General features: G+C 41.0%; 2 protein-coding genes across 2 annotated transcripts in view; both read left to right on the forward strand.

Moving 5' to 3' along the window:
- Positions 1-903: 903 nt before the first annotated feature.
- On the forward strand, positions 904-13114 carry elac1 (elaC ribonuclease Z 1). The gene is made up of 3 exons (XM_020510493.2): positions 904-1101; positions 5642-6112; positions 9380-13114. The coding sequence occupies exons 1-3, from the start codon at positions 921-923 to the stop codon at positions 9868-9870; spliced, it is 1143 nt and encodes a 380-aa protein (XP_020366082.2). The 5' UTR covers positions 904-920; the 3' UTR covers positions 9871-13114.
- A 6320-nt stretch (positions 13115-19434) lies between these two features.
- Positions 19435-24980, forward strand: part of LOC125481049 (mothers against decapentaplegic homolog 4-like) — a 58535-nt gene continuing 52989 nt past the window's right edge. Inside the window, exon 1 of the mRNA XM_048604048.1 lies at positions 19435-19611. The gene's annotated coding sequence lies outside the window, so the exon portion shown is untranslated. The remainder of the gene's footprint in view (positions 19612-24980) is intronic.

Genomic DNA, 24980 nt, shown 5'->3' on the forward strand with positions numbered 1-24980 from the left:
TGGAATACACTGCCTGGAAATGTGGACAGGTTCAACTGAGGTATTTAAAATGACTGGATATTATTTAATTAGAAATGGTGTGCAGGGATATGGGGAAAAGATGAGGGAGGTGAGGAAAACAGGCTATGAGATTAGAATAGTTATGTGCTTGTTTTGGAGTTGTACAGACTGGATGGGCTGTGACTGGCATTAAGTAATAGAACCAGTGTAGATAGACTGGCTTTCTTCTGTGCAGTCAGTAGTTGAAAAAGAATTTCTGAAGAAGGGTCTAGGCCCGAAACGTCAGCCTTCCTGCTCCTCTGATGCTGCTTGGCCTGCTGTGTTCATTCAGCTCTACACTTTGTTATCTCAAAATAATATTGGGTCCGAGTCGACTCAAATCCAGCTCAACGCCAAGTAGAAAGATGACAGACTTCAACTGAGCACCAACACATGGCTGCAGAATGTTGTAAATAAGGATCACTTGACCTGAAACCTCTGCTTTCTCTCCACGGGTTTTGCCAGACCTGCTGAATTTTCTCCAGCAATTGATGTTTTAGTTTCTGAGTTCCAGGGTCCGCAGTTCTTTTCTTTTGTTTTCGTTCAGTGACCAGCACCTTGTTCATAAAAACCGAAAGGATTGCGGATGCTGTAAATCAGTAACAAAACCAGAAGTTGCTGGAAAAGCTCAGCAGGTCTGGCAGCATCCTCAAAACTGAGGAAGGGTCACCGGACCCGAAACGTTAACTCTGATTCTCTTTCTCCACAGACGCTGCGCTTTTTCAGCAACTTCTGTTTTTGCTCATCCCTGAGGAGCAGCTTTAGCCTAATACGTCAATCAATGGATATCGGCGTTTGATTGGTGGAAAGTTTGTAGGAATGGACCAATGGAGAGGGTAGAGTGCGAAGGGGAGGGTCCTGGTTTGGGTCAAGCAGTGTGCATGCGCAGAACCGTTCGGGCCGCCATGGCGATGGAGTTGACTTTCCTGGGCACAGGCTCGGCGTATCCATCCCCCAGCCGCGGGGCCTCGGCTGTGGCGCTGCGCTACGAAGGCGAGTGCTGGCTTTTCGATTGCGGAGAGGGTACTCAGACTCAGTTCATGCGGAGCCAACTGAAAGCAGGTAGGCAGCGGGCCCTTCCCTTTTCTTTCACCCACCCCTATGCTCCTGTGCCCCCTCTGTCCCAAACTCCTCCCACCCTTGCACTCACAGTGTGGAAGAAACACCAAAGTACAGAAATTTGCAACACAGAGGTCATGCTGGCTGGCAAGTACCCAGTCAGGTACACTTCAGATTTTGGTCACGTTATGCCTGCTGGTTACAGACTTTGTTCTGCACGCTCACGTTTTTGAATGTTGCGTGGGTTACTGCTTTTTAATCACCTTTTCAGGCCGTGATTTTCAGATCATCACTGCCTTCTGGGTGAACAATTTCCTCTCTGATCCCTTCTAATTTTCTCTTGGAGGTCACCAGATCTTGTTGAACATAGTCACAGAATCCCTACACTGTGGGAAGCAGGCCATTTGGCCCATCCAGTCTACACTGACCCTCTGAAGAGCATCCCACCCTCAAGCATTGTGCAATTATCAGTGAAAATCTTCAGTTCTTACCTTGCAGGCCCCAAACTATGCATCGGTGAGTAGGTTATTGCAAACCAGGTGCTCCTTGATAGTGTTGTTGATGACAGATTTCATAAAGTACAAATACTTCCTTTGTGGAATGAAATTCCCTGTTCTTATTGGGTCATGACTGTGGACGCTGATCTGGCTTTCATGAAGTCACAAGCAGTATGCAGTCAGCTAAGTTACAGAATCGTAGAATCCCTACAGTGTGGAAGCAGGCCATTTGGCCCATTTTTCCACTCTGACCTTTTGAAGAGCATCCCACCCAGACCCACCCCCTTACCCTGTAACCCTGCATTTCCCATGGCTAATCCACTTAACCAATACATTCCTGGACACTATGGGCAATTTATCATGGTCAATCCACCTAACCTGCACATCTTTGGAATGTGGAGGGAAACTGAAGCACCCGGAGGAAACCCATGTAGGCATGGGAAGAACGTGCAACCTCCACGCAGGCAGTCGCCCGAGAGTGGGATTGAACCCGGGACCCTGAAGTGCAAAGAGACTTGGGAGTCCTAGTCCAGGATTCTCAAGGTTAACTTGCAGGTTGAGCCGCTAGTTGGGAAGGCCAATACAAAGTTGGCCTTTATTTTGAGAGGACTAGAATATACTTCAATAGGATGTACTTCTGAGGCTTTATGAGGCTCTGGTCAGACCACATTTAGAATATTGTGAGCAATTTTGGGCCCCATATATCCAGAAGGATGTACTAGCCCTGGAACGAGTTCATAGGAGGTTCACGAGAACGATCCCAGGAATGAAAGATATATGAGGAATATTTGAGGACTCTGGGTCTATAGACGGTGGAGTTTAGAAGGATGAGGGGGGGTTCTAATTGAAACTTGGAATACTGAAAGGCCTGGATAGAGTGGGCGTTGAGATGTTTCCGTTAGTAGGAGAGACAAGGACCCGAGGGCACAGCCTTAGTGTAAAGGGAAGACCCTTTAGAACAGAGATGAGAAACTTCTTCAGCCGGAGAGTGGTGAATCTATGAAATTCATTGCCACAGAAGGCTGTGGAGGCCAGGTCATTGAGTATATTTAAGACGGAGGTGGTTGGGTTCTTGAATGTTAAGGGGATTCAAAGGTTACGGGGAAAAGACGGGAGAATGGGTTTGAGAAACTTATCAGCCATAATTGAATGGTGGAAAAAGCTCGATGGGCCAAATGGTCTAATTTCTGCTCCTATGTCTTATGGTCTTTTATCCTGTGGTTTTTTAATTCAGCCATATCACCTGCTTGATCCTGTATACCCAGTTATAAGCTTAAAAAAATACATTTATGTGACAGGGAATCGAGACTGAATATTAATGTGGGCATAGCATGTCATGGCTAAAAGAGCAATTTGATTTGTATATCAAACATTATATTTGGGACCAAAAAAACCAGATTAAATTGTGTTATCTCTATGAACCTGTTGGGAAATGCTGTGACACACCTTCCAGGGCAGGTGGGATTTGAACTGGACCTTTAAGCTTAAGAGCACTGCGCCTTAAGAGCACTATATTTAGATCAACTTGTATGCTGTGATGTATGGTACCTCCTGATAAGACTCAGTAATGTTAACGATGCATAACTGTCCATTAACAAGTCTATGGGAACTATCATTGATTACAGATTTACAAATTAAGGTATACCTTGAGAAATTTTTTTACAATAATTCTCTCACTGCCTGCCCTCCACCCAAGATTAGGTTATCTTAACCTATTCATTTCTGTCTTTTTAAACAATGGGACAGTGTTAGCTATTCTCCATGGCTGTGGTACCACAGCTGGAAATAGTCATTTGGAGCTTCCATCATTTTTCCTCTATTCCCTTAACGACTTAGGATACATTTTGACCAGGTGTGGGGGTCTATTTACTTGCAACGATATAAATTCCTTAGCTCCTGAATGCAGTGATTGCATTGTCCTGTCTGTTATTGAAAAATATTAAGTTTTCTGAAGAAGGGTCTAGGCCTGAAACGTCAGCTTTCCTGCTCCTCTGATGCTGCTTGGCCTGCTGTGTTCATCCAGCTCTACAACTTGTTATCTCAAGTTAAGAACACTATCAACATTCCCCACTTCTCTCAGCTTACCCGAATAGACCCATGGTCTGTAATTAACCTTACTCTATCTTTAGTTATTTATGCATTTCGAATATCTTTGTCTATATTTAGTCTTAATGCATTTATTAAAAATATTTGTTTGACTTGATTTTCTTTGCTATTCCCATTTCCTCCTCTTTTCAACTAATGTAATAGTCTAGCTTTCTGCAGTATTGAGCCTTCTGTATCTGTCATAGTTTCCTTTTTCTCTTTTTATTCATTCATGAGCATCACTGGCTAGGTCTGCATTTTTAGCCCATCACAATGCTGACAGTCTGGAGTCAGATGTGGATCAGTTAAAATAAGAACAAAGAACAATACAGCATAGGAACAGACCCTTTGGCCCTCCAAGCTTGCGCCAGTGTATTTTGCCCTTCCATATTAAAACATCTTCACTTACAGGATCCGTAACCCTCTATTCTCTTCCTATTCATGTATTCAGCCAGGTGTTTCTTGAATGCTGCTATTGTGTCTGCCTCCACCACTTCATCTGGCAGTGCATTCCAGGCACGCATGACCCTTTGTGTGAAAAATGTGCCTCACACATCTCTTTTAAACTTGCCCCCTCTCACCTTGAACCTGTGTCCCCTAATAATTGACCCCTCCGCCTGGAAAAAGCCTCATACTTTCCACTCTATCCATGCCATTCACAATCTTATAAACTTCTATCAGGTCACCCTCAATCCCCTGCATTCCAATGAAAACGAGCACAGTCTACCCAACCTTTCCTCATAGCTAAAATCCTCCATACCAGGCAATATCCTGGTAAACCTTTTCTGTACCTTCTCCGAAGCATCCACAAACTTAAAGTTCTATAAAGCTGCAGCATAACTTGTATATCCTTATACTCACTGCACCTTCCAATGAGCCATTTTTACTACCTTATCTTCCATTTGCTGCCACCTTCAGTGATCTGTGGACTTGCACACCCAGATCCCTCTGCATATCAATTCTCTTAAGGGTTCTGCCATTCACTGTATAATTTCCACCTGTACCTGACCATCCAAAATGCATCACCTCACACTTGTCCGGATTAAACTCCATCTGCCATTTTTCTGCCCATGCCTCCAGCTGATCTATATCCTGCTGTATCCTTTGACAATCCTCCTCACTATCCACAACTCCACCAATCTTTGTATCATCCGCAAATGTACTGATTAGACCAGCTACGTTTTCCTCCAGATCATTTATGTAGATCACGAACAGCAGAGGTCCCAGCACTGATCCCTTTGGAACACCACTAGTCGCAGCCCTCCATTCCGAAAAGCATCCTTCCACTGCTACTCTTTGTCTCCTGTGACTAAGCCAGTTCTGTATCCATCTTACCAGCTCACCCCGGTACCATGTGACTTCACCTTTTGTACCAGTCTGCCATGAAGGACCTTGTCAGAGGCTTTACTGATCTTGATAGCATCAGCAAAAACATGATAGTTTTTAATTGTCGGTTGGTGATACCAGGCTCTACTACTATCACCTCTCACTCCCATCGACTAGCTTACTTGTAAGACTTAGTTTGATATCCAGTACGAATTGGTTGAAATTTCCTCCAAAGGAATACTCTGAAGGTCAAAACTTCAATTCTTCCTATTCTGTGTTATCCTCTGATCTCAGAACCCTCCCAGAGTTCTATGCTGTATTTCTGGCTCCTTGAGCATCCCCAGTTTAGTCACAGGATGTGTCTTCAGGTGCTGAGACCAAAGTTTTGAACTTCTCTCTGTCAGCCCACCCTCACATCTGTCCTTGACAGTGCAGAACTACCTCTTATGACCAGGTTTCTGTTTATCTGTCCTAAAAGATTATAGAGATGCACCAATAAATTTGGCTTAAAGCATTACTGTGAAGTGATCTTGGATGTTTTATCATGTTAGCAATACTATATAAATGTATGTTGCTATGAGCAATTTTAAGATACAAATCATATAATGTTCTGATATTTCTGTTGTATTTTGTAGGCAAAATCACAAAGATTTTCATTACTCATCTCCATGGTGACCATCTATTTGGGTTGCCTGGTCTCTTGTGCACCATGAGTCTCCAAAGTGGTTCTCTGTTAAACAAACAGCCTGTAGAGATTTATGGACCTATTGGATTAAGGAAATTTTTGAGGACGAGCATGGAACTTTCTCACTCACAATTGGTCTTCCCATATGTAGTCCATGAATTGGTTCCAACAGACGATCAGTGTTTCCCTGAGGAATGGAGGGAGCCCTGTGCGCTGAAAGCGAATGATCAACTTCACCCTCAGGAATTGCAAGGGAAAACAATTTATCTTAATCCTCAGGAAGACTGCTACAATCTTGTCACTCAAGAACAGTTCATCATAAAGGCCTTCAAGCTTTTTCATCGTATACCATCTTTCGGATTTGTAATTGAGGAGAGAACACGACCAGGAAGACTTCAGACACAAAAACTGAAAGAGATGGGTAACTTTCGAGATTTTGTCAAATGATTACATTTTCCATTGTACTTTTAAAGCCCGTAGAAAGCCGAATCTCTCTCCACTCCCAATATGAAGTAATCTTGATGATCCAAAAATTTATTTTTGAGATTTCCATTAGGTTGTTTGAACTACATTGCCATAGTAAATGTATATATCAAAACTTAAAATAGTATCTGTGTAAAGGGCAGAGATGAGGAAAGAGTTTTTGTACTGTACTGAGGAAAATTTTCTTGATCAGTGTGTTTCTGGTCCAGTGAAGAAGGAAGCATTGCTGTATCTGGTTCTGGGGAATGAGGTAGTTCATTCGGCGGTGGGTGAACATTTTCGGGGAAAGTGATCATAGTATCATGAGGTGCAGGCTGGCTCCAGCAATGGACAAGGAACAATCTAAAATAATACTTCTATAGAAGAAGGTAAATTTCATTGTTGAATAAGTTTGTCCTGACTCCTGGGTAATTGGAATCAAAGATTGTCAAGCAAAGCTTTTTTGAAGAGGGAATGAGGATAATTGATGAGGGAAAGGCTGTGGATGGAGTTTATATGGACTTTAGTAAGGCATTTGATAAAATCCCACATGGCTGGTTGGCACAAAAACTAAAATCACAAGGGATTCGGGGTAGCCTGGCTAGAAGGGTAGAAAACTGGCTTGATCATAGAAGACAGAGGGTAGTGGTGGAAGGATGTTTTCCAGAGTGGAGACTGGTAACTGGTAGTGTTCCACAGGGGTCAGTCTTAGGTCATTTGTTGTTTATAGTATATATCAATGATCTGGAGGAAAATGTGGGTGGTCTGATAAGCATGTTTGCTGATGACATGAAGATTGGTGGAGTTGCTGATAGTGCCAACGATTGTGAAAGTATACAACAGGACATAGATAGGTGAGTTGGGCACAGAAATGGCAGATGGAGTTTAATCCAGACACATGCAAGGTGATGCATTTTGGAGGATCGAATTTAGTTGTGAAATAAATTGTAAATGGTAGAACCCTTAGGAACACTAACATTCAGATGGATCTGGGCATGCAGGTCCATGGTTTCCTGAAAGTGGCAACACTGGTAGCCAAGGTGATTAAGAAGGCAAGTGGCATGCTTGCCTTCATTGCCCAGGGCGTGGAGTAGAAGAGTTGGCAAAACATGTTGCAGATAAATAAAACCCTTGTTAGGCTGCATTTGAAGTATTGTGTGCAGTTTTGGTCACTGCGATACCCGCAGGATATGGAAACTTTGGAGAGAGTACAGAGAAGATTCATCAGCATGTTGCCTGGTCTCCAGGGTATTGACACTGAGGAAAGGTTAAAAAGACTGGGATTGTTTTCACTGGAAAGATGGCAGCTGAGAGAAGATCTGATAGAGGTCTACAAAATTATGAGGCATAGATAGAGTGGATAGTCAGAGGCTTTTTCCCAGGGTTGAAGTTTCAATTACAGGGGTCAGAGGGGGAAAGTTTAAGGGAGATGTTCTGTTCTGGATTTATCTGGTCCAGTCTGTTATGGTGGGTAGTTCTGTTTGTGGTTTTGCTCCGTTGTGGTATGTAGATAGGGTCTATTTCAACGGGACAATGTAACAGTACTAGGACAAGTAAAACAAAGACAAGCATGATATTTACTGGAAACCTGGTTTTCAGCCACTGGTGCCATAAGCAAACATGTTGAAATAGACCCCATCTACATACCATTACAGAGCAAAACCAGAACCAACCATCCACCATAACAGACCGGACCCCACAAATTCAGGACGGAACAGACAATAGTGCTTCACCGGAAGCTAGGCAGCAATGAAGATGTCACCTAGAAGGGGGATGAAACATTTACATGAAAACTAGTCAGCTCGGCAAGCCAACCAACAATTCCAGGTTAATAAAGGACTTCAAGAGGGCATAGACTGGTGGAATGGGTGACCGTGTAACCAATGTATTTTGATGCAGAGTGGTGCATTTTGGTAGAAAGATAAAGGAGGGAATATAGAGTAAAGGATACATGTCCAAAGGATGTTTTGGAACAGAGAAACCTAGGGATGTAACGTTTTTGCTGAGGATCACATTTACGTCTGAGATGACTTTGACTACTGTGCTATGGAAACTTCTATAACCCTGGGAGTATTTGTGCAGGAATCATTGAAGGTGGTCGGGCAGGTTGAGCGAGTGATTAAGAGACATAGAGAATCCTGAATTTTATGAAGAGTGACATAGAGCACAAAGCAAGAATGTTCCAATAAACTTGTATTAAAAATTTGGTGTGGCTTCAGATGTAGTGTTGTATACAATTATGGACATAGCACTTTGTGAAGAGTGTGAAGACTTTAGAGATGGCACAGTAACAATCTTTGAGCATGGTTCTGGAGCAGGGGGTGAGTGACATCAGTTACATGGATAGATTGGGCAACTGGAATTGTACTTTGAGAAGAAAACATAAAACAGAAATTTGATAGCGCTGTTCACATTATATGGAATATAAAGTCGATGAACAAAAGCTTGCTATTGACAGAAGCATTGAGAACCAGAAGACCCTGATTTTATGTGGTTTGCAAAACCTCCAAAGGAATTTATTTCTTAACTCAATGAGGGCACTGAGACTGCAGGGTATGGTATGGATTCAGTCATGGCCTTCAAAGGAAATTAGACTGGAAAAATTATTTGGGCTGCAAGGATAGAGTTAGAGTGAGTCTGGCTAAACTGCATGTGCAGAGATCTGGATTGACAGGTTGTAAGGTCACCTTTTGTGCTGTAATCATTCTGTGAAAAGTATGGCTTGTGGAAGTATTCACTAGTGGTTTTGCTTTGTAATTTCCTCACATTGTGTTTTGTTGGAATATCCATGTCTATGGCGTTGATGGTAAAAACGCTTTGTTCCATAATAGCAACTTCTGTGAAAGACTTGGAAAGTGGTGATTATACCAGTGTTTAAAGGAAAAATTGAAGGCACCACAGCTTACCAACAGCACTTCTTTTCCTCCTCTACATCATAGGAGATCCTCTTTTTGAGTGGCTGCAATTAGCATTGTTTTGCGTATTTCCAGATTTGACTGTTTAATTTTTAGGGCCATCTTTCTTTGTCTGCACAATGGGTCCTTCTTTCTGTACAGTATTCAATTTGTTTGTGGATCACAATGGTGCATCAGTCTGGTAATGCTGCCAAAAAGAATTATCTTAAAATTTAAAAATACATCTTATGTATTTTTGTCTCTTTTCTACTTTTTACTCACCCATTTTTAACTTTTCTTCCATTAATTTTATATGGTTTGGATTATTATAGGTGTTCAACCAGGACCTTTATATGGGAAACTAAAAAATGGACAAACCATCACTCTAAACAATGGAGTTACAATTTGTCCCATGGATGTACTGGAAGATCCCCTTCCAGGTCGGAAAATATGTATTTTGGGGGATTGCTCACGTGTTGTGGGCGACGTGAGTAAGAACCTTTGCATTGATGCTGATGTGCTGGTACATGAGGCCACACTAGATGACAATCAGTCAGACAAGGCTGAAGAGCATGGACACTGCACTCCAAAGACTGCTGCAGAGTTTGCAAAATCATGTAAAGTTAAACGGCTGGTCCTTACTCACTTCAGTCAAAGGTACAAGCCTACAGCCCTTACGAATGCAGGCGATGATGATGTAACGGAACTGAAGACACAGGCTAAGCTGGTTTTGGAAGGACAGGAAGTTACACTAGCTGAAGACTTTATGGTTATTGAAATCCCTCTAAACAAGGCTAAGCAACAAATAATCTCTGCACATTAACAATATTTCAGAAAGGATGTAACATTAATCTAGCTCCAGAATCAACATGTTAAACTTTACAGCAAGACTAAATTGCAAATGTGGGTTTTATAAATTTACAATGGAAGCATAATTTATTACTGAAGTGGTCATCAATTTTTAAGCTATATTCTTAATTAAGTTGACTGTGGATCAGAAATGAAAGTGATTGTGCTGTCATATTTTTCTTGGTTTACATGGTTTGGATGTTGTATGCTTAGAATCTGTGTGTTGTACCTACTCCTTACTTTCACTGCACTAAGCCTTGTTAAAATTTAGCTCATCCTGTACAAAATTTGGGATAACTGATTCATTGTTTCTTTTTTCAAACAAGCACTCTGTATGGTGAGATGAATTCAAGCGATTACTATAGCGATAGAAGGGTAGGGGTTGGAATTTATGAACACTCTTGGCTGCACAATCAAATGAATTTCACACTTTTCTCTCTGGAAAGATCTAGCCACAGAAGACAAATTTGGAATTGCAAGTCAAAATCTAACAATTGAATATAATTTTTTTCTATTACTTTTGAGTGGATGTCAATGAAACCTATCACAGTTCTACAAGTTTATCCAGTGAATATTTGAACCATACTAAATGACTGTTCTGTCCTACTTTGTCCCACTAAGGACATCTAATTCAGGATAATGTTGGGATGTTTTCAGTGGATCAGTTTTTGCAGGGGAAAACTTGTGCATTGTTCCTGCATCTAACCAATAACTAGTGACCCAGCAGAAGGTCCCAATTGTGATGACTAGGTGAATGCAGTGTTGTTTGATATTGATTTGTTTTCCTGTTACCCCATTCTCACTTGGAAGGAGTCTTCCAAAAAATTTCTTTGATCAATAATATTCAAATACCAGCTTGTGTAATGTGAAGGCAAACTTAACAATAGTCACAGTTTTATTCCAATTTTTTCCCATTTGCTTGAAGCCTCAATTGTATTCCAGATGCAGTACTGGTCTTCCAATAGCTTACTTAAATGACCATTCCTAATCTAAATCTGGAAAAAGAACATTATTTACTGTTGCTTATAATTACACCCTGTACTATCTTTATTAATAAAGCTATTCATACATCCCAGAAAAAGTATTATGTGATGTCATGGGTAATGCCAAACCAAACTGTTGTACAGTGGAGGTGTAGAGTGTAGCTTCTTCGACTTGGTTTCCTGACCTAATTTGCCAGGAGAAAAAGCATTCCTGAAGAAGTGTTTGACCAGCAGCACTGAAACTGGTGAAGAGCTTAAGTAGGACTAGCAGATAATTTGGGACAAAATCAAAAAGAGTTAACATTTCAGGTCCAGTGACCATCCTCTAGATAATTGGGGTGCAGCTTGAGTTCATCCTGCTGGTTGAAGGATGGGTGTAGTCTACTAATAATGAATAAATTTAGCTTATGTGGAATGTTGCATTTTGTTCCATTGTCCTAAAAAAAAAAAATCCAAAGTTGAGTTTCAATTTTGCAGCGATGCCACAATTTGAACAATTACTGCACATAGCTCACTGAGATGGTGGTTGACTGAGAAAATAGTAACTCTGAGCTTGGCATTTCAATTTCACATTTATGAACTTTTGAAATGTATTTTTGCATTTCAATTTGTGTGGGGCTCAAATATGTTACTTTGTTTTTTTTAAAAACTCCATGTCTTCAGACAAGAACTACTGCTGCGGGCTTGGCTAACCTTTTCAATCTACTTTTTAAGTCATTTGATGTTGAATGAGATGGAGCATTAAATCCAGTTTTATGTTTTTTCTCTTAACACCCTCAACTATACTTCCAAGCCTTTGGCATATGTCTCGCCTCCCTAGATATGATTGACAGTATGTGGCCAGAGCCTCTGTGGTATTGCTCCTTTATGTTGTGATGTCATGCTCCCCTTTCTGACAGCTGTTGTGTTTGATATTGCTTTTCAATGAAATTGTTTTCTCAATCCTCTATATTTTGACTGAACAGAATGATGCCCTCATTTTGCCCTCATAGTAGCAACATAGAAACAGGAGTAGGCCATTCAGCCTCGAGCCTCCTCCACCACTCTGAGATTATGGCTAATCTGTGACCTCCCTCTGTATGTGCCAAAGGCAGGTATATCCCTTTATACCTTTTACGTAACAGCAATTTATCTGTTTCAGACTTAAATTAACAACTGATCCAGTATTCACTGCCATTTGTGGAAGAGAGTTCCAAACATCTACCACCCTTTGTGAGTAGAAGTGCTTCCTATTATTTTTCCTGAATGGTCTGTCGCTAATTCTCAGACTGCCTCCTACTTCTTAAATCTCCAACTAGTGGAAATAGTTTATCTTTATCCACCCGGTCTTTTCCTGGTAATAGCTTGAAGACTTTGATCAGATCACCCCTTAACCTTCTAAATTCTAAAGAAAACATTTGTATAATCCCTGAAGTCCAGGCATCATTCTTCTAAGCCACCGACCCACTCTCTCTGACCATGTATCCCTCCTAAGGTGCCCAGATTTGCTTGCAGTACTCCAAATGGTGTCTAACCAGAGTTTTGTATAACTGCAACGTAATTTCTCCATCCTTGTACTCCAGTCTTCTCGGTATAAAGGCCAGCATTCCATTAGCTTTCTTGATTATTTTCTGCACCTGTTTTTGACATTTTACAGATCTATCCACCTGAACCCCCAGGTCTTTGGACATCCACAGTGTTTAATTCCATGCCATCTAGAAATATCCTGATCTATGCTTTCTCGGTCCAAAATGGATAACCTCATTTAACACCATCTGCCACAGTTTTGCCCATTCATTTAGTCTAGCAATATCCCTTTATACTAGTATGCTATCACCTACGCTGTCAGCAATGCTGCCTAACTGTGTCTTCAGCAAATTTGGATATATGACTTTATATGCCATTATCGTAGCCATTAATAAATCATGGAAATAATTGAGACCCTATCTCAGATTCTTGAGGGACACTACTGGTCAGATCCTGCCAAATTGAGTACCTACCTATTATCTACCTTCTGATGCCTGCCATCAACCAATTTGTCAGCCATGTCAGTATTTTGCCCTCAATTCCATGGGCTTCTTTCTTAGTTAATAGTCTGTTAGGTGGGAATATATCAAATGCCTTCTGGAAGTCCATATAAACAACATCCATACACATTTTCATAGGAGCTTAAGTGGGGAGGCGATGGCCTAGTGATATTATTGCTGGACTATTAATCCAGAGACCCAGATAGTGTTCTGGGGACCCGGGTTCAAATCCCACCATGGCAGATGGTGGAATTTGAATTCAATAAAATATCTGGAATTAAGAATCTAATGATGACCGTGAATCCATTGTCGATTGTTGGAAAAACCCGTCTGGTTCACTAATGTCCTTTAGGAAAGGAAACTGCCATCCTTACCTGGTCTGGCCTACATGTGACTACAGACCCACAGCAATGTGGTTGACTCTCAACTGCCCTCTGGGCAATTAGGCTTTCTTGCCTGTTCCCCATAGCCCTTTATCCCACTATTCATGAGAAACCTGTCTATTTCTTTCTTGAACCTGTTGATTGATTCAGCCTCCTCTGCACTCTAGGCAGTAAGTTCCACAGATTCTCAACCCACTGAAGTAAGTTTTTCCTCATCTCATCTTTGAATGTACTTCCTCTCACTCTATGTCTGTGACCTCTTGTTCTAGACTGTTCCTCAAGGGAGAACATCTGTTTGACATCTAACTTAACAATCGCCTTTAGCATTTTATATACCTGAAAATTCTCCTGTCACCCTTCGTCACATCTTCAAAAGCAAGTCAGGGAGGTTTGTCAGGCATGGCCTACCTGTCGTGGATCCATACTGTGTCTCCTTGATCTAACTGAAAATTCTCAAGGAGTTCAGTTACCCCATCCTTGAATTTAGACTCCCAACAATTTCCCTGCCCTAGATGTTAGGTTAACTGGTCTGTAATTCCCTGGTTTTCTGCTTTCGCTCTTTAAAAGCAGACTGATGTGAAATTTTCCAATCCAGCGGGATGACGTCTGTATTTAGGAAATTTTGAAAGATTATAGTCAGGATGTCTACAATGTGCTCCCCTACTTGCTTCAACACCCTCGGATGGAAATCTTCAGGTCCCAGGCAATTGGCACATTTTAATTCCGTTTATTTCCTCATTAATGTTTTATTTGTGTTAATTTTAGTCAGTTCCTGTTCCCAATGCATTCTTAATTTCCTCAGGACTTCTGGAAAACTGTCATTTTCTACAGTAAATACTGATGCAAAGTAATTATTCATGTCTGCTATTTTCCCCATAGTCATGAACAGTATCCCCACTTACAGTCTTTAGTGGGTCACCATTATTCCCCACCACCGTCTTTCCCTTTACGTAACTATAAACTTTCTTATTGATTTTGATGTCCGTCGTGAGCTTACTTTCAGAATCTCTTCTGAAAGCTCTTATAAACTGATCGTGGTTATTTGATCTCTATGTATCCCCTTTAGCAGATACTGTGGGATTTGTTTTTGGCATTTTTGTAAGCCCTTTTAGTTTTGTGCTGTCCCTTATATCTTTTAATTCTCTGTCTGGGCAGTGAGGAAATTTGGTGCTGAAAGTTGAAATTCTCTACACAGGCCAGGATCTCTGAGACAAATTTACTATTTTTAAGATTTAGAGTAATGCATTCTTTTTTACAGATTCATTGCACAGAGCAGTGGTACCACTTCTGTAATTATTAAAACTTCAGAGGTTTCATGCATTTCTAAACAGAAAATCAATTCACCTTTGCTTTGTCAGATGTAGTTGCCTTCCTTTCTCTCTTTGCTTTCGGCGGAAGAACATGGGGAAAGCAATGTAAGTAATGTTTTTCCAAAGGTACCTTTCAGATTTACTTTGAGCATTGTGAAGCTTTTAGTCTGGATTATTCTAGCCATTTGAAATTATGTATGTTGTTAAGACTGTTCAGAAAGTTTTTATTGAAATGCATAAATGTGATTAAATTAATCATTATTGAGCTTAGACTTTTACTTTTCCTAATTCTTCTCCCCCATGCAACTTCTGCTAAAGGAGTAGGTATAGACCTGAGATTAATCCTTTAACTCACTTATTATATAATACATCAGTTGTTGTATTTAATTGTGACCCATCAAGATACTTTTGTATTCTGCAAACATTTCATGTGCTATTTTAAAATAAATGCACAAAACTGCATATATCATGTTTACATTTTATGTCCAGAATTAGAAAATTTGGCTACAACGATAGAAATTGAGGGAACCATTACCAGTATTCCTCCTTTCTCCTGCCATGGTTTCTTAAATTCCGAAGAAAGCTGTAGTTTTTAATTTTTCTTTACAGATTTCTACTTTGCTTTAAACAATTTTTGACATATAATTCCATCATATTAACTCCCTTCTATGTGAACCAAAGCTATGAATGGCAATGAGTTATTGCATAAGACTATAAGCTGCAGGAGCAGAAGTCGGTCATTCAGCTCATCAAGTCTGCTGTGCCATTCAAGAGATCTGATAGTCCTCCACTCCACTTTCTTGCTTTTTCCCCATAACTCTTGATTCCCTCACTGATTAAAAATCCACCCATCTCTGCCTTGAAAGCCCTCCCCAGTAAAAACTGCACGCATTCACTGTCTCCGTGTGAGAAGAAATTCCTCCACATCTGTGTCTTAAATATAGCCCCTTATTCTGAGATTGTGCCCTCAGGTCCTAGGTACTCCACAGAAGGAGAAACAATCTTTCTACGTCTGCCCTGCCAAGTTCACTAATAATCATGTGTGCCTGAATAAGCTTGCCTCTCGTTCTTCCTAATGCTAATGCATACAGGCCCAACACACACAACCTCCTCATAAGACGGTCCTTCCATTCCAGGCAACAGCCTAATGAACCTTTTCTGGACTGCCTTCAATGCCAGTAAACCTTTCCCTGTGATCTTCTGGCAAAAGGGACCCCAAAAGAAGGGGCAGGCAATGGCCTAGTGGTATTATTGCTAGACTATAAATCCAGAGATCCAAGTAATGTCCATGGTAGATGGTGGGAATTTGAATTCAATAAAAAAAAAACTACAATTAAGAATCCCATTGTATAATATTGACCATGAAACGATTGCGAATTGTTGGGAAAACTCATCTCGTTCACTAATGTCCTTTAGGGAATGAAATCTGCCAGTCTTATCTGGTCGTTATGCACACAGCAATGTGTGATTGACTGTCACCTGCCCTCTGGTCAATTAGGGATGGGCCATAAATACTAGCCTGGCCAGTGACGTCCACATCCTGCGAATGACTTTTTTTTAAAAAAAGTCCACAGTATTCCAACAGTGGTCTGACTAGTGCCTTGTATAATTTTAGCAAAACCTCCCTACTTTTATACTCTATTCCCTTTCAGAATAAACACTAGCAGTCCATTTGCCTTCCCTATTACCCACGGAACTTAGATTCTAGCTTTCTGTGAATCATAGATGAGGCCTTCTAAATCCTTCTGTTCTGTAACATTTTGCAGTCTTCCAGCATTCAAATATTCTGCATCTCAAAATGTTAACTTTTGAAACAAAAGCTGCAACTTTTGAAGTAACAAATCATCACTATCCATTTAAATTACATACTTGTAGTATGGCATATATTTGGACTCCTTGGAAGGCTGGTTGGCGAGAGTGGATCAGATTCGTGCTAACACCATGAAGTTCAGCTCCCTTCCCAGCTGCCAGTGAATTCAAACCCTGTCGTCTTGGCCTATCTGTAGTAGACATTATGGATGTGGGTCAGACCTGTTTTTGGGCAAAGAGCTTGAGGAAAAGAATGGAACGTACTTATTTGAAAATAAATAGGTCTATCAAAGTGTTAGCCTTTTAGAAACAATAACGCAGCAGCACCATGGACATTTGTCCAACCAAATTGGTTCATTTGCAAATGAACCACACTATGGTCCTCAATGCTTGTGCAGTTTCTCCCACCAAGATGGTACATGCCACCTGTTACAGCACCTGGCCAGTTGAACACTGCAGTTTTTACCAGAATGTCAGCTATCAGGTTTAATTGCATTTTTTCTGTGTATTTAGGTTGAAAATTGATTCTCCTTTCCTGTATTCGCACAATCATGTGACCATATTAACTATGAAACTTTTTAAGCAAGTGAAACCTTGTTGTTTTGGACCTGAGTTCCAGATTTGATAATGGGAGTGAGAGAATACCAACTGGTTTTGCAATTTTTTGATAGTACAAGTGATAGCTAAAAAGATGTATCATTTAAAGATACATTTGATTGATATTTTATTAACATGATGCATTGAGAGTCAGAGGTGGATTTGAGATCCTCTTTGCCAGTACCAACTGCACGATTGATCTGGATTTGTCGCAAGTTTTGTTTGTCATTGATTTCTCACTTCTTTATTTTTAAATATAATTTCACTGCACTCTAATTTTTCCCAAATGTTGCCATATTCATGGTTTATGTTAGGGAACCAATTGCCTAATTCAGCCAGGCAGGATGTCGCTGACAATGATATCACTGACTGCATCTTCATAGGTGTTGGAAGTGCTTCTCTCTCTCTCTCTCTCTCTCTCTCTTTTTCTCTCTCTCTTTTCCTTCCCCCCACCCCCCCGCCCAGTGTGTATCAAACATCCAGTCTAGGAAAGTATTGATCAAAAAAAGGATGTGATTGATAGAAATAAGTAGTAGTTAGCACTGCTGCATCACAGCACCAGGGACCCAGGTTTGATTCCACCTTTGGTGACTGTCTGTGTGGAGTTTGCGCATTCTCCTCCGGGTGCTCCGGTTTTCTCCCACAGTCCAAAGATGTGCAGGTTAGGTGGCGCATGGGAAATGCAGAGTTACAGGGATAGGGTAAGGGGGTGGGTCTGGGTGGGATGCTCTTCAGAGGACCAGCGTGGACCCGATGGGCCAAATGACCTGCTTCCACACTGTAGGGATTCTATGATTATCCGTTTCAATAATATTCAACCACCAGCTGGTCATTCCTGGAATCAATGACTCCAGCGATGGAATCCTGCCCACTGAGAACGGCCAATCAAACCAGGACTGAGGAACAATCCAAGTCATGTGGGAGGGGTTGCATGGGGTCAAGTTTGAGGTTGGGATGTTTTAGAGGTGGACAGCACAAACCAGAGGTTGGCTCAGTGAGTCATACCTTCCTCATGAAATGCCTCTTGATCAAGCACCGAGTGCCTTTGAACCAGAGATCCCCCAGCCCCCTGCAGGCTGGGAGACCACAGGCTAGCTGTACAGTTTTACTTGTGCATGCTGTGTCACTAGGCCCTCCTGTAACTGATTAATTGCCCACTTAAGACCCTTGATTAGCAGTAGGGAGTGAGGGCCAACCCCAGGCCTTCTCATCAATGACTTAAGTCTGGCAGAGAGGCGAAGTTATTTTTTTAATTAATCATGAAATGAGAGTGTCAGTGGTTGGCCAGCTGTCATTGCCCATTCCAAAATGCCTGGGGACAGTTGAGAGTCAATGACATTGCTATCGTCTGGAGTTACATGTAGGTCAGTAAAGGTAAGGATTGCTTCCCTAAAGGACGTTACTAAACCAAATGGGTTTTTCCTGACCATTGACAATGGTTTCATGGCCATCATTAGCTTTTAATTTCAGATCTTTGCTTAATTCAAATTTCACCATCTGTAATGATGGGATTCAAACCCAGGTACCCAGAACATTACCTGGGTCCCCACATTAATACTCTAATGATAATACCATAACCTCCCCACAATTGGTGGGGTTCAAGCCTGTCCATCACGCCTAATTAAATGCCCTTTGTACCTCCAACATTGCTGAGTATTTCAGTAGTTTTTATATTAAGATTTACTGGTGTGTTCTTTTCCCTTTTTCCCCACTTCCAATCCAGGTGGACTTTAAATAGGCAGAACTCCTCACTCACTCTCAACCATTTACAGCAAGACCTGAACAACATCCAGCTTGGCCTGATAAATGGTAAGTAACATTTGCACCACACTGTGCCAGAAAATGACCATCTCCAACACAAAAGAAGCTAACCGTTGATGTTTGATGTTCAATGGCACTACCATTGCTGAAAATCTCAAACTGAACTGGACTAGCCATATACGTTCTATATGGCTACAAGAGCAAGACAGAGGATGAGAATTTCGGAGCGAGTAGTTCATGACTTCCCAATGTCTGCCGACCATCTACAAGACACAGGCCTGAAATGTGATGGAATACTCTCCAATTGCTTGGAAGGGTGCAGTTCCAACCTCATTCTAGAATCTTGGTACATTTCAGGTCAAAACTTGCCCATTGACACCCCATCCCCTAACTTAAACATTCACTGCTTTCACCACTGATGCACTGTGGCAACAATGAGTGCTATTGACAATACCTTCTAAATCTCCTTGACCTCTACCATCTCGAAGTACTTGACTAAAGAAAGTGAGATAAGTCCTGTTCAAGGTAACAATAACAAAATTGAATTTTAAGGACGTTTTTTTTAACAGCAGCAACTTCTGTCTTCATGCTTTCCTCAATTTCTTGCTTTCCTCAATTTCTTTTGTCTAAGCTAACCAAATCTAACCTGTACATTTTTCCTCACTTCCTTATCTACGTGCAGCTTTCGTGTGAGAATTGGGACCAAAGAATTTCTAAGTATTACTGAAAACGTTCTCCAAAGCTGTTCTTTTAAAAACCAATCTTGGCTGTCTTCTGGAATAAGGTTGTCTCCAGACAGTAAACATGTTGTGACAGCCTCTGGATCCTGATTGTACATGTATAAGTTAACTTGTCTACAATGCAGGGTGAGTCAATATCTATTTAATTCTATAATGCTTTCAAATTTGCAATAAACTATTTTTGGTGATCCTGGCTTTCTGCAGACTGATTTTATTTTTCTTAGCTATGTTATTGTATTTCTAAATTGCAGAAAATAGAAAGCTCTTTTCCCAGAGCTGGTTTAATGTATTTATCAATAATGCATGCGCATGCTAAATCATCAAAACAACCCCTTGCAATTATATTTTAAATATCTTTGATCATCTACCATTTGGTACTTTTATTTAAATTTGCAAATGTATTTATTATTTAATGAATGCAAATCCCTGGACCCAAGTAGTAGCTGCTTCATTTGCTCTATTTGAGGTGACTTAGGCCACCACTTAATCTGTAGAGGGGACATTGCTCAATAATGTGCTGTACTGTTTGTGCCTCTCCTCACCTGCTTAAAGGATTACTCTGGCAGCAGGGAGGTTTACTGTGTAGGTGTCCTATTTTGTTCTGAATCTGTTTGACTAGGACCACTTATACTGCAGCAATTCAGAGTCTACAATTCAACAAATGGTGGAGGTTGGTGGGAAACGGATATAACAATAAACTTGCTAGTAGCTTCTGATTCCTTGATCCAAAGGATGTTTTCAAATTGAAACAGCTGGCTATGTTCAATTTGGCCAACCTGGTAAGGGGACCTGGTATTGAAAATAGGAACAACAACTTGCATTTACAGCACATAGTAATTTTAACATAGCAAAAGACTCGAGGAGCAGCAGTAAACAAAAATTGATATTAGGGGAAGCGATGGCCTAGTGGTATTATCACTGGACTGTTAATCCAGAGGCCAGGTAATGTTCAGGGGACCCTAATTTGAATCCTGCCACAGCAAATGGTGGAATTTTAATTCAAAAGGAAAGAAATCTGGAATTAAGAGTCTGTCATTGTTTGTCTGAAAAACCCATCTGGTTCACTAAAGTCCTTTTAGATAAGGAAACTGCCATCTTTACCTGGTCTGGCCGACGTGTGATTCCAGGCACACAACAATGTGGTTGACTCTTAACTGCCCTCTGGGCAATTAGGGATGGGCAATAGATGCTGCCTAGCCAGCAACACCCATATCCCATGAACGAATAAAAAAAAATTGGGCAAGTTGGGCCGAAGGGCCTGTTTCCATGCTGTGACTCTGACGTATTAGGACAGATGGTCAAAAGTTTAGTCAGAGGAAAGTTTCAACGGGCATCCCCACTTCTGAGGGAAGGTCATTGATGAAGCTGCTAAAGATGATTGTGCCTAGGACATTAACCTGAGGAACTCCTCAGACGACGACAGTTCTATTTTAACTAATTCGGCAGGGATATGGGAGCCAAGTGATTATATTTCAGAAAAGAATATCAAAATGTAGTATGTGAGGTAGATAGCACGAAAATAAAGAATATTATTTAATATGCAAGGTTGGTGTAAAGGAGGAAATAACTGAGTCTAAATTAGTATTAGAGTGTTTGTATGTGAATGTTTAGTATGTGGTAAATAAGACTATTAAGTTAGAGATGTACATTGCCACATTGAAATATGATGCTGTGGCTATAAGTGAGAGTTATGTCCAAGGAGGGCAGGACTGGGTGTTAAATATTCCTGTATACAGATATTTCCTGATTTTGCGGGGTAGAGTTGATGATATTGATTGAGAGGGTATTCCAGTGCTGTAAACAGGATGCCCTGGAATGATTGAGGGCAGAAACCATTTGGTTTGAATGAGTGAACAAGGATCATGCAATTATATTTTGCTTTTCCTGATAAGGGGAGGCAACAGCCTAGTGATATTATCACTAGACTGTTAATCCAGCGACCCAGGTAATGTTCTGGGAACTTGGGTTCAAATGCTGCCACAGCAGATGGTGGAATTTGAATTCAATAAAATATCTGGAATTAAGAATCTAAATGATGATAATGAATCCATTGCCAATTGTCAGAAAAACCCAACTGGTTCACGAATGTCCTTCAGGGAAGGAAACTGCCATCCTTACCTGGTCTGGCCTGCATGTGACTCCAGACCCACAGCAATGTCGTTGGCTCTGAACCGCCCTCTGGGCAATTAGGGATGGGCAATAAATGCTGGCCTAGCTATCGACTCCCTCATCCCATGAATAAAAAAATTAATTAATTAATGTTTCAGACCTTGATGCAATGGGCATGATTTCAAAGTTTGTAGATTACAGACAACATGAAAACATTGTGAATTATGATGACGATAGTGTAATATTTCAAAACAATATTGACAAGTTTGTGGAATGTGCGAATAGGTCCCAAATGAAGTTTAATCCAGAGAATTATGAGGTGACGCATTTTGGTAGGAATAACATTTGAGAATATTTTTTAATAAAGGGTAAAACTCTAAAGGAGATGTACGATTAGGAAAACCTGAATGTGCTAAGTCATTGAAGGACGTAGGACACATTAAGAGTGCAGTTAATAAAGCATATGGTATCTTAGACTTTATTAATAGGGGCAAAGAAAGGAGGTTGTGTTAAACTTGTATAGGACACTAGTTTGTCACTGTGTGAGTATTGCATTTCGTTCTGGGTGCATCTTAAGGATGTGAAGATTGGAGAGGGTGCAGAAAAGATTCACAGCAATGGTTCCAGCGATGAAGAATGTCCATTACAAAGGTAGAATTGGGAAGTTGGGACTGTTCCAACTGAGTTCATATTTAAAGGATTGTGGGAAGTTAATTTGGAGTGAAGAGATATTGAGACTCTTTTTATTTAAAGGGATCGCTAACAGTACATTTTTTCTTGAAGACACTTCTTGGAAGTCATGTGGCTTAAGCTAATCACTTGAAATTGTTTGCTGTAAATTATGTGCCTGGGCTTATGAATTCGTTTTGGATACTGTTTGCGTTCTGTTGATAAACAACACAGCTCATCCTCTGCCTTTCTGGAGAAACCTTTTTGGTGAGTCCAGAGTGACCCCTCAAAAACTGAAGTAGCTTTTCACTTTGAAAGGCTGCCAAATAACTTCACTTGGCACCCTCTTCACTAACTGTGTGAGATGTCAGTGATAACTGCCTATGTTTAGTGATAGCAGTCTATGTGAGGCAAGACACTGATTAAAAGCCTGACTTTATTTAGTTTGTGTATTTTTAAAAAATTATACTCTGCAGAGGAAGTTTTTCTTTCAATGTGCGCACGCGTGCATGTATTTGTGTGTGTGTGTGTTTTGGAGTCATTTAGAACCATAAATGTTTATACCTACCTATTACAAACTTAATCAGCTTTTTATGTATTTACTAAATAAAACTATAAGACATAGGAGCAGAAATTAGGCCATTCAGTCCACTGAGTCTGCTCTGCTATTCAATCATGGCCGATAAGTTCCTCAACCCCATTCTCCTGCTTTCTCCCTGTAACCCATGATCTCCTTGATAATCAAGAACCTATCTATCTCAGTCTTAAATGTACTTAATGACCTGGCCTCCACAGCCTTCTGTGGCAGTGAATTTCATAGGTTCACCACTCTCTGGCTGAAGAAGTTTCTCCTTATCTCCATTCTAAAAGGTCTTCCCTTTACTCTAAGGCTGTGCCCTCGGGTCTTAGTCTCTCCTACCAATGGAAGCATCTTCCCAACATCCACTTGTCCAGTCCATTCTGTATTCTGTAAGTTTCAATTAGATTCCCCCTCATCCTTCTAAACTCCAATGAGTATAGTCCCAGAGTCTTCAAACGTTCCTCATATGTTAAGCTTTCCATTCCTGGGACCATTCTCGTGAACCTCCTCTGAACCCACTCCAGGGCCAGTACATCCTTCCTGAGATATGGGGCCCAAAAGTGCGCACAATACTCCAAATGTGGCCTGACCAGAGCCTTATAAAGCCTCAGTAGTACATCCCTGCTTTTATATTCAAGTCCTTGCAAAAAAAATGCCAACATTGCATTTGCCTTCCTGACTACTGACTCAACCTGCAAGAATCCTGAACTAGAACTCCCAAGTCTCTTTGCACTTCAGACTTCTGAATTTTCTCCCCATTTAGAAAATAGTCCATGCTTTTATTCTTCTTACCAAAGTGCAGGACCTCTCACTTTCCCACATTGTACTCCATCTGCCACTTCTTTGCCCACTCTCCTGACCTGTCCAAATTCTTCTGCAGCCTCCCCACCTCCTCAATACTACCTGTCCCTCCGCCTATCTTTGTATCATCTGCAAACTTAGCCAGAATGCCCACAGTTCCTTCAGTTAGATCATTAATGTACAAAGTGAAAAGTTGTGGTCCCAACACTGACCCTTGCGGAACACCACTTGACACCAGCTGCTATCCCGAGAAAGACCCCTTTATCCCCACTCTCTGCTTTCTGCCAGACAGCCAATCTTCTATCCATGCTAGCACCTTGCCTCTAACACCATGGGCCCTTATCTTACTCAGCAGCCTCCTGTGTGGCACCTTGTCAAAGGCCTTTTTGAAATCCAGGTAGATGACATCCATTGGCTCTCCTTGGTCTACCCTGCTCGTTACTTCCTCAAAGAATTCTAGCAGATTTGTCAGGCATGACCCTCCCTTGATGAAACCATGCTGACTTTGCCCTATTTTACTATACACTTCCAAATATTCAGAAATTTCATCCTTTACAATGGACTCCAACATCTTACCCATGACCGAGGTTAGGCTAATCGGCCTGTAATTTTCCATCTTTTGCCTTACTCCCTTTTTAAACAGGGGTGTCACTAGCGATTTTCCAGTCTTCTGGGACCCTCCCTGACTCTAGTGATTCCTGAAAGATCACCACTAACGCTTCCACTATCTCTTCAGCTATCTCCTGGCCCAGGTGATTTGTCCACCCTCAGGCCAATCAGTTTTACTAGCACCTTTTCCTTGGTGATGGCCACCATACTCAGCTCTGCGCCCTGACTCTCTTGAATTTTTGAGATATTACTCGTGTCTTCCACTGTGAAGACTGACACGAAGTAATTATTCAGTTCCTCAGCCATTTCTTTGTTCCCCACGACTATCTCGGCACCATCATTTTCCAGTGGTCCAATGTCCACTTTTGCCTCTCTTTTGCCCTTTAAATATCTGAAGAATAAGGCCTGTTTTCACAATGAAATGATTTTTGCTTATTAAAGAAACCTGGTATTTGGAAATTTTTATTCTAAACCTGACATAGCTAACATATTGGCGTGATGTTGATATGGGATTTATGCATATGTTAATCTTTATTTTGGATTTTGAATGAGAGGCATGTGTGTTTTGGTCTGTTTAAGAAGAATTTAATGATTAACTTGTCAGTGCTAAAAGGAGACTAGAAATACGAAGCAGAGATAGTGGGAACTGCCGATGCTGGAGAATCTGAGGTAACAAGGTGTAGAGCTGGATGAACACAGCAGGCCAAGCAGCATCAGAGGAGCAGTG

The sequence above is a fragment of the Rhincodon typus genome, chromosome 1, assembly GCF_021869965.1.
Source record: "Rhincodon typus isolate 14 chromosome 1, sRhiTyp1.1, whole genome shotgun sequence".
In the NCBI taxonomy this organism is placed as follows: Eukaryota; Metazoa; Chordata; class Chondrichthyes; order Orectolobiformes; family Rhincodontidae; genus Rhincodon; species Rhincodon typus.

Excerpts from the sequence above, each read along its gene's own strand:
- elac1 (XM_020510493.2), top strand. The coding sequence starts at position 921 with ATGCGCAGAACCGTTCGGGCCGCCATGGCGATGGAGTTGACTTTCCTG. Across the intron at positions 1,102-5,641 it reads GCGGAGCCAACTGAAAGCAG|GCAAAATCACAAAGATTTTC; the intron begins GTAGGCAGCGGG and ends TGTATTTTGTAG. Across the intron at positions 6,113-9,379 it reads ACAAAAACTGAAAGAGATGG|GTGTTCAACCAGGACCTTTA; the intron begins GTAACTTTCGAG and ends GGATTATTATAG.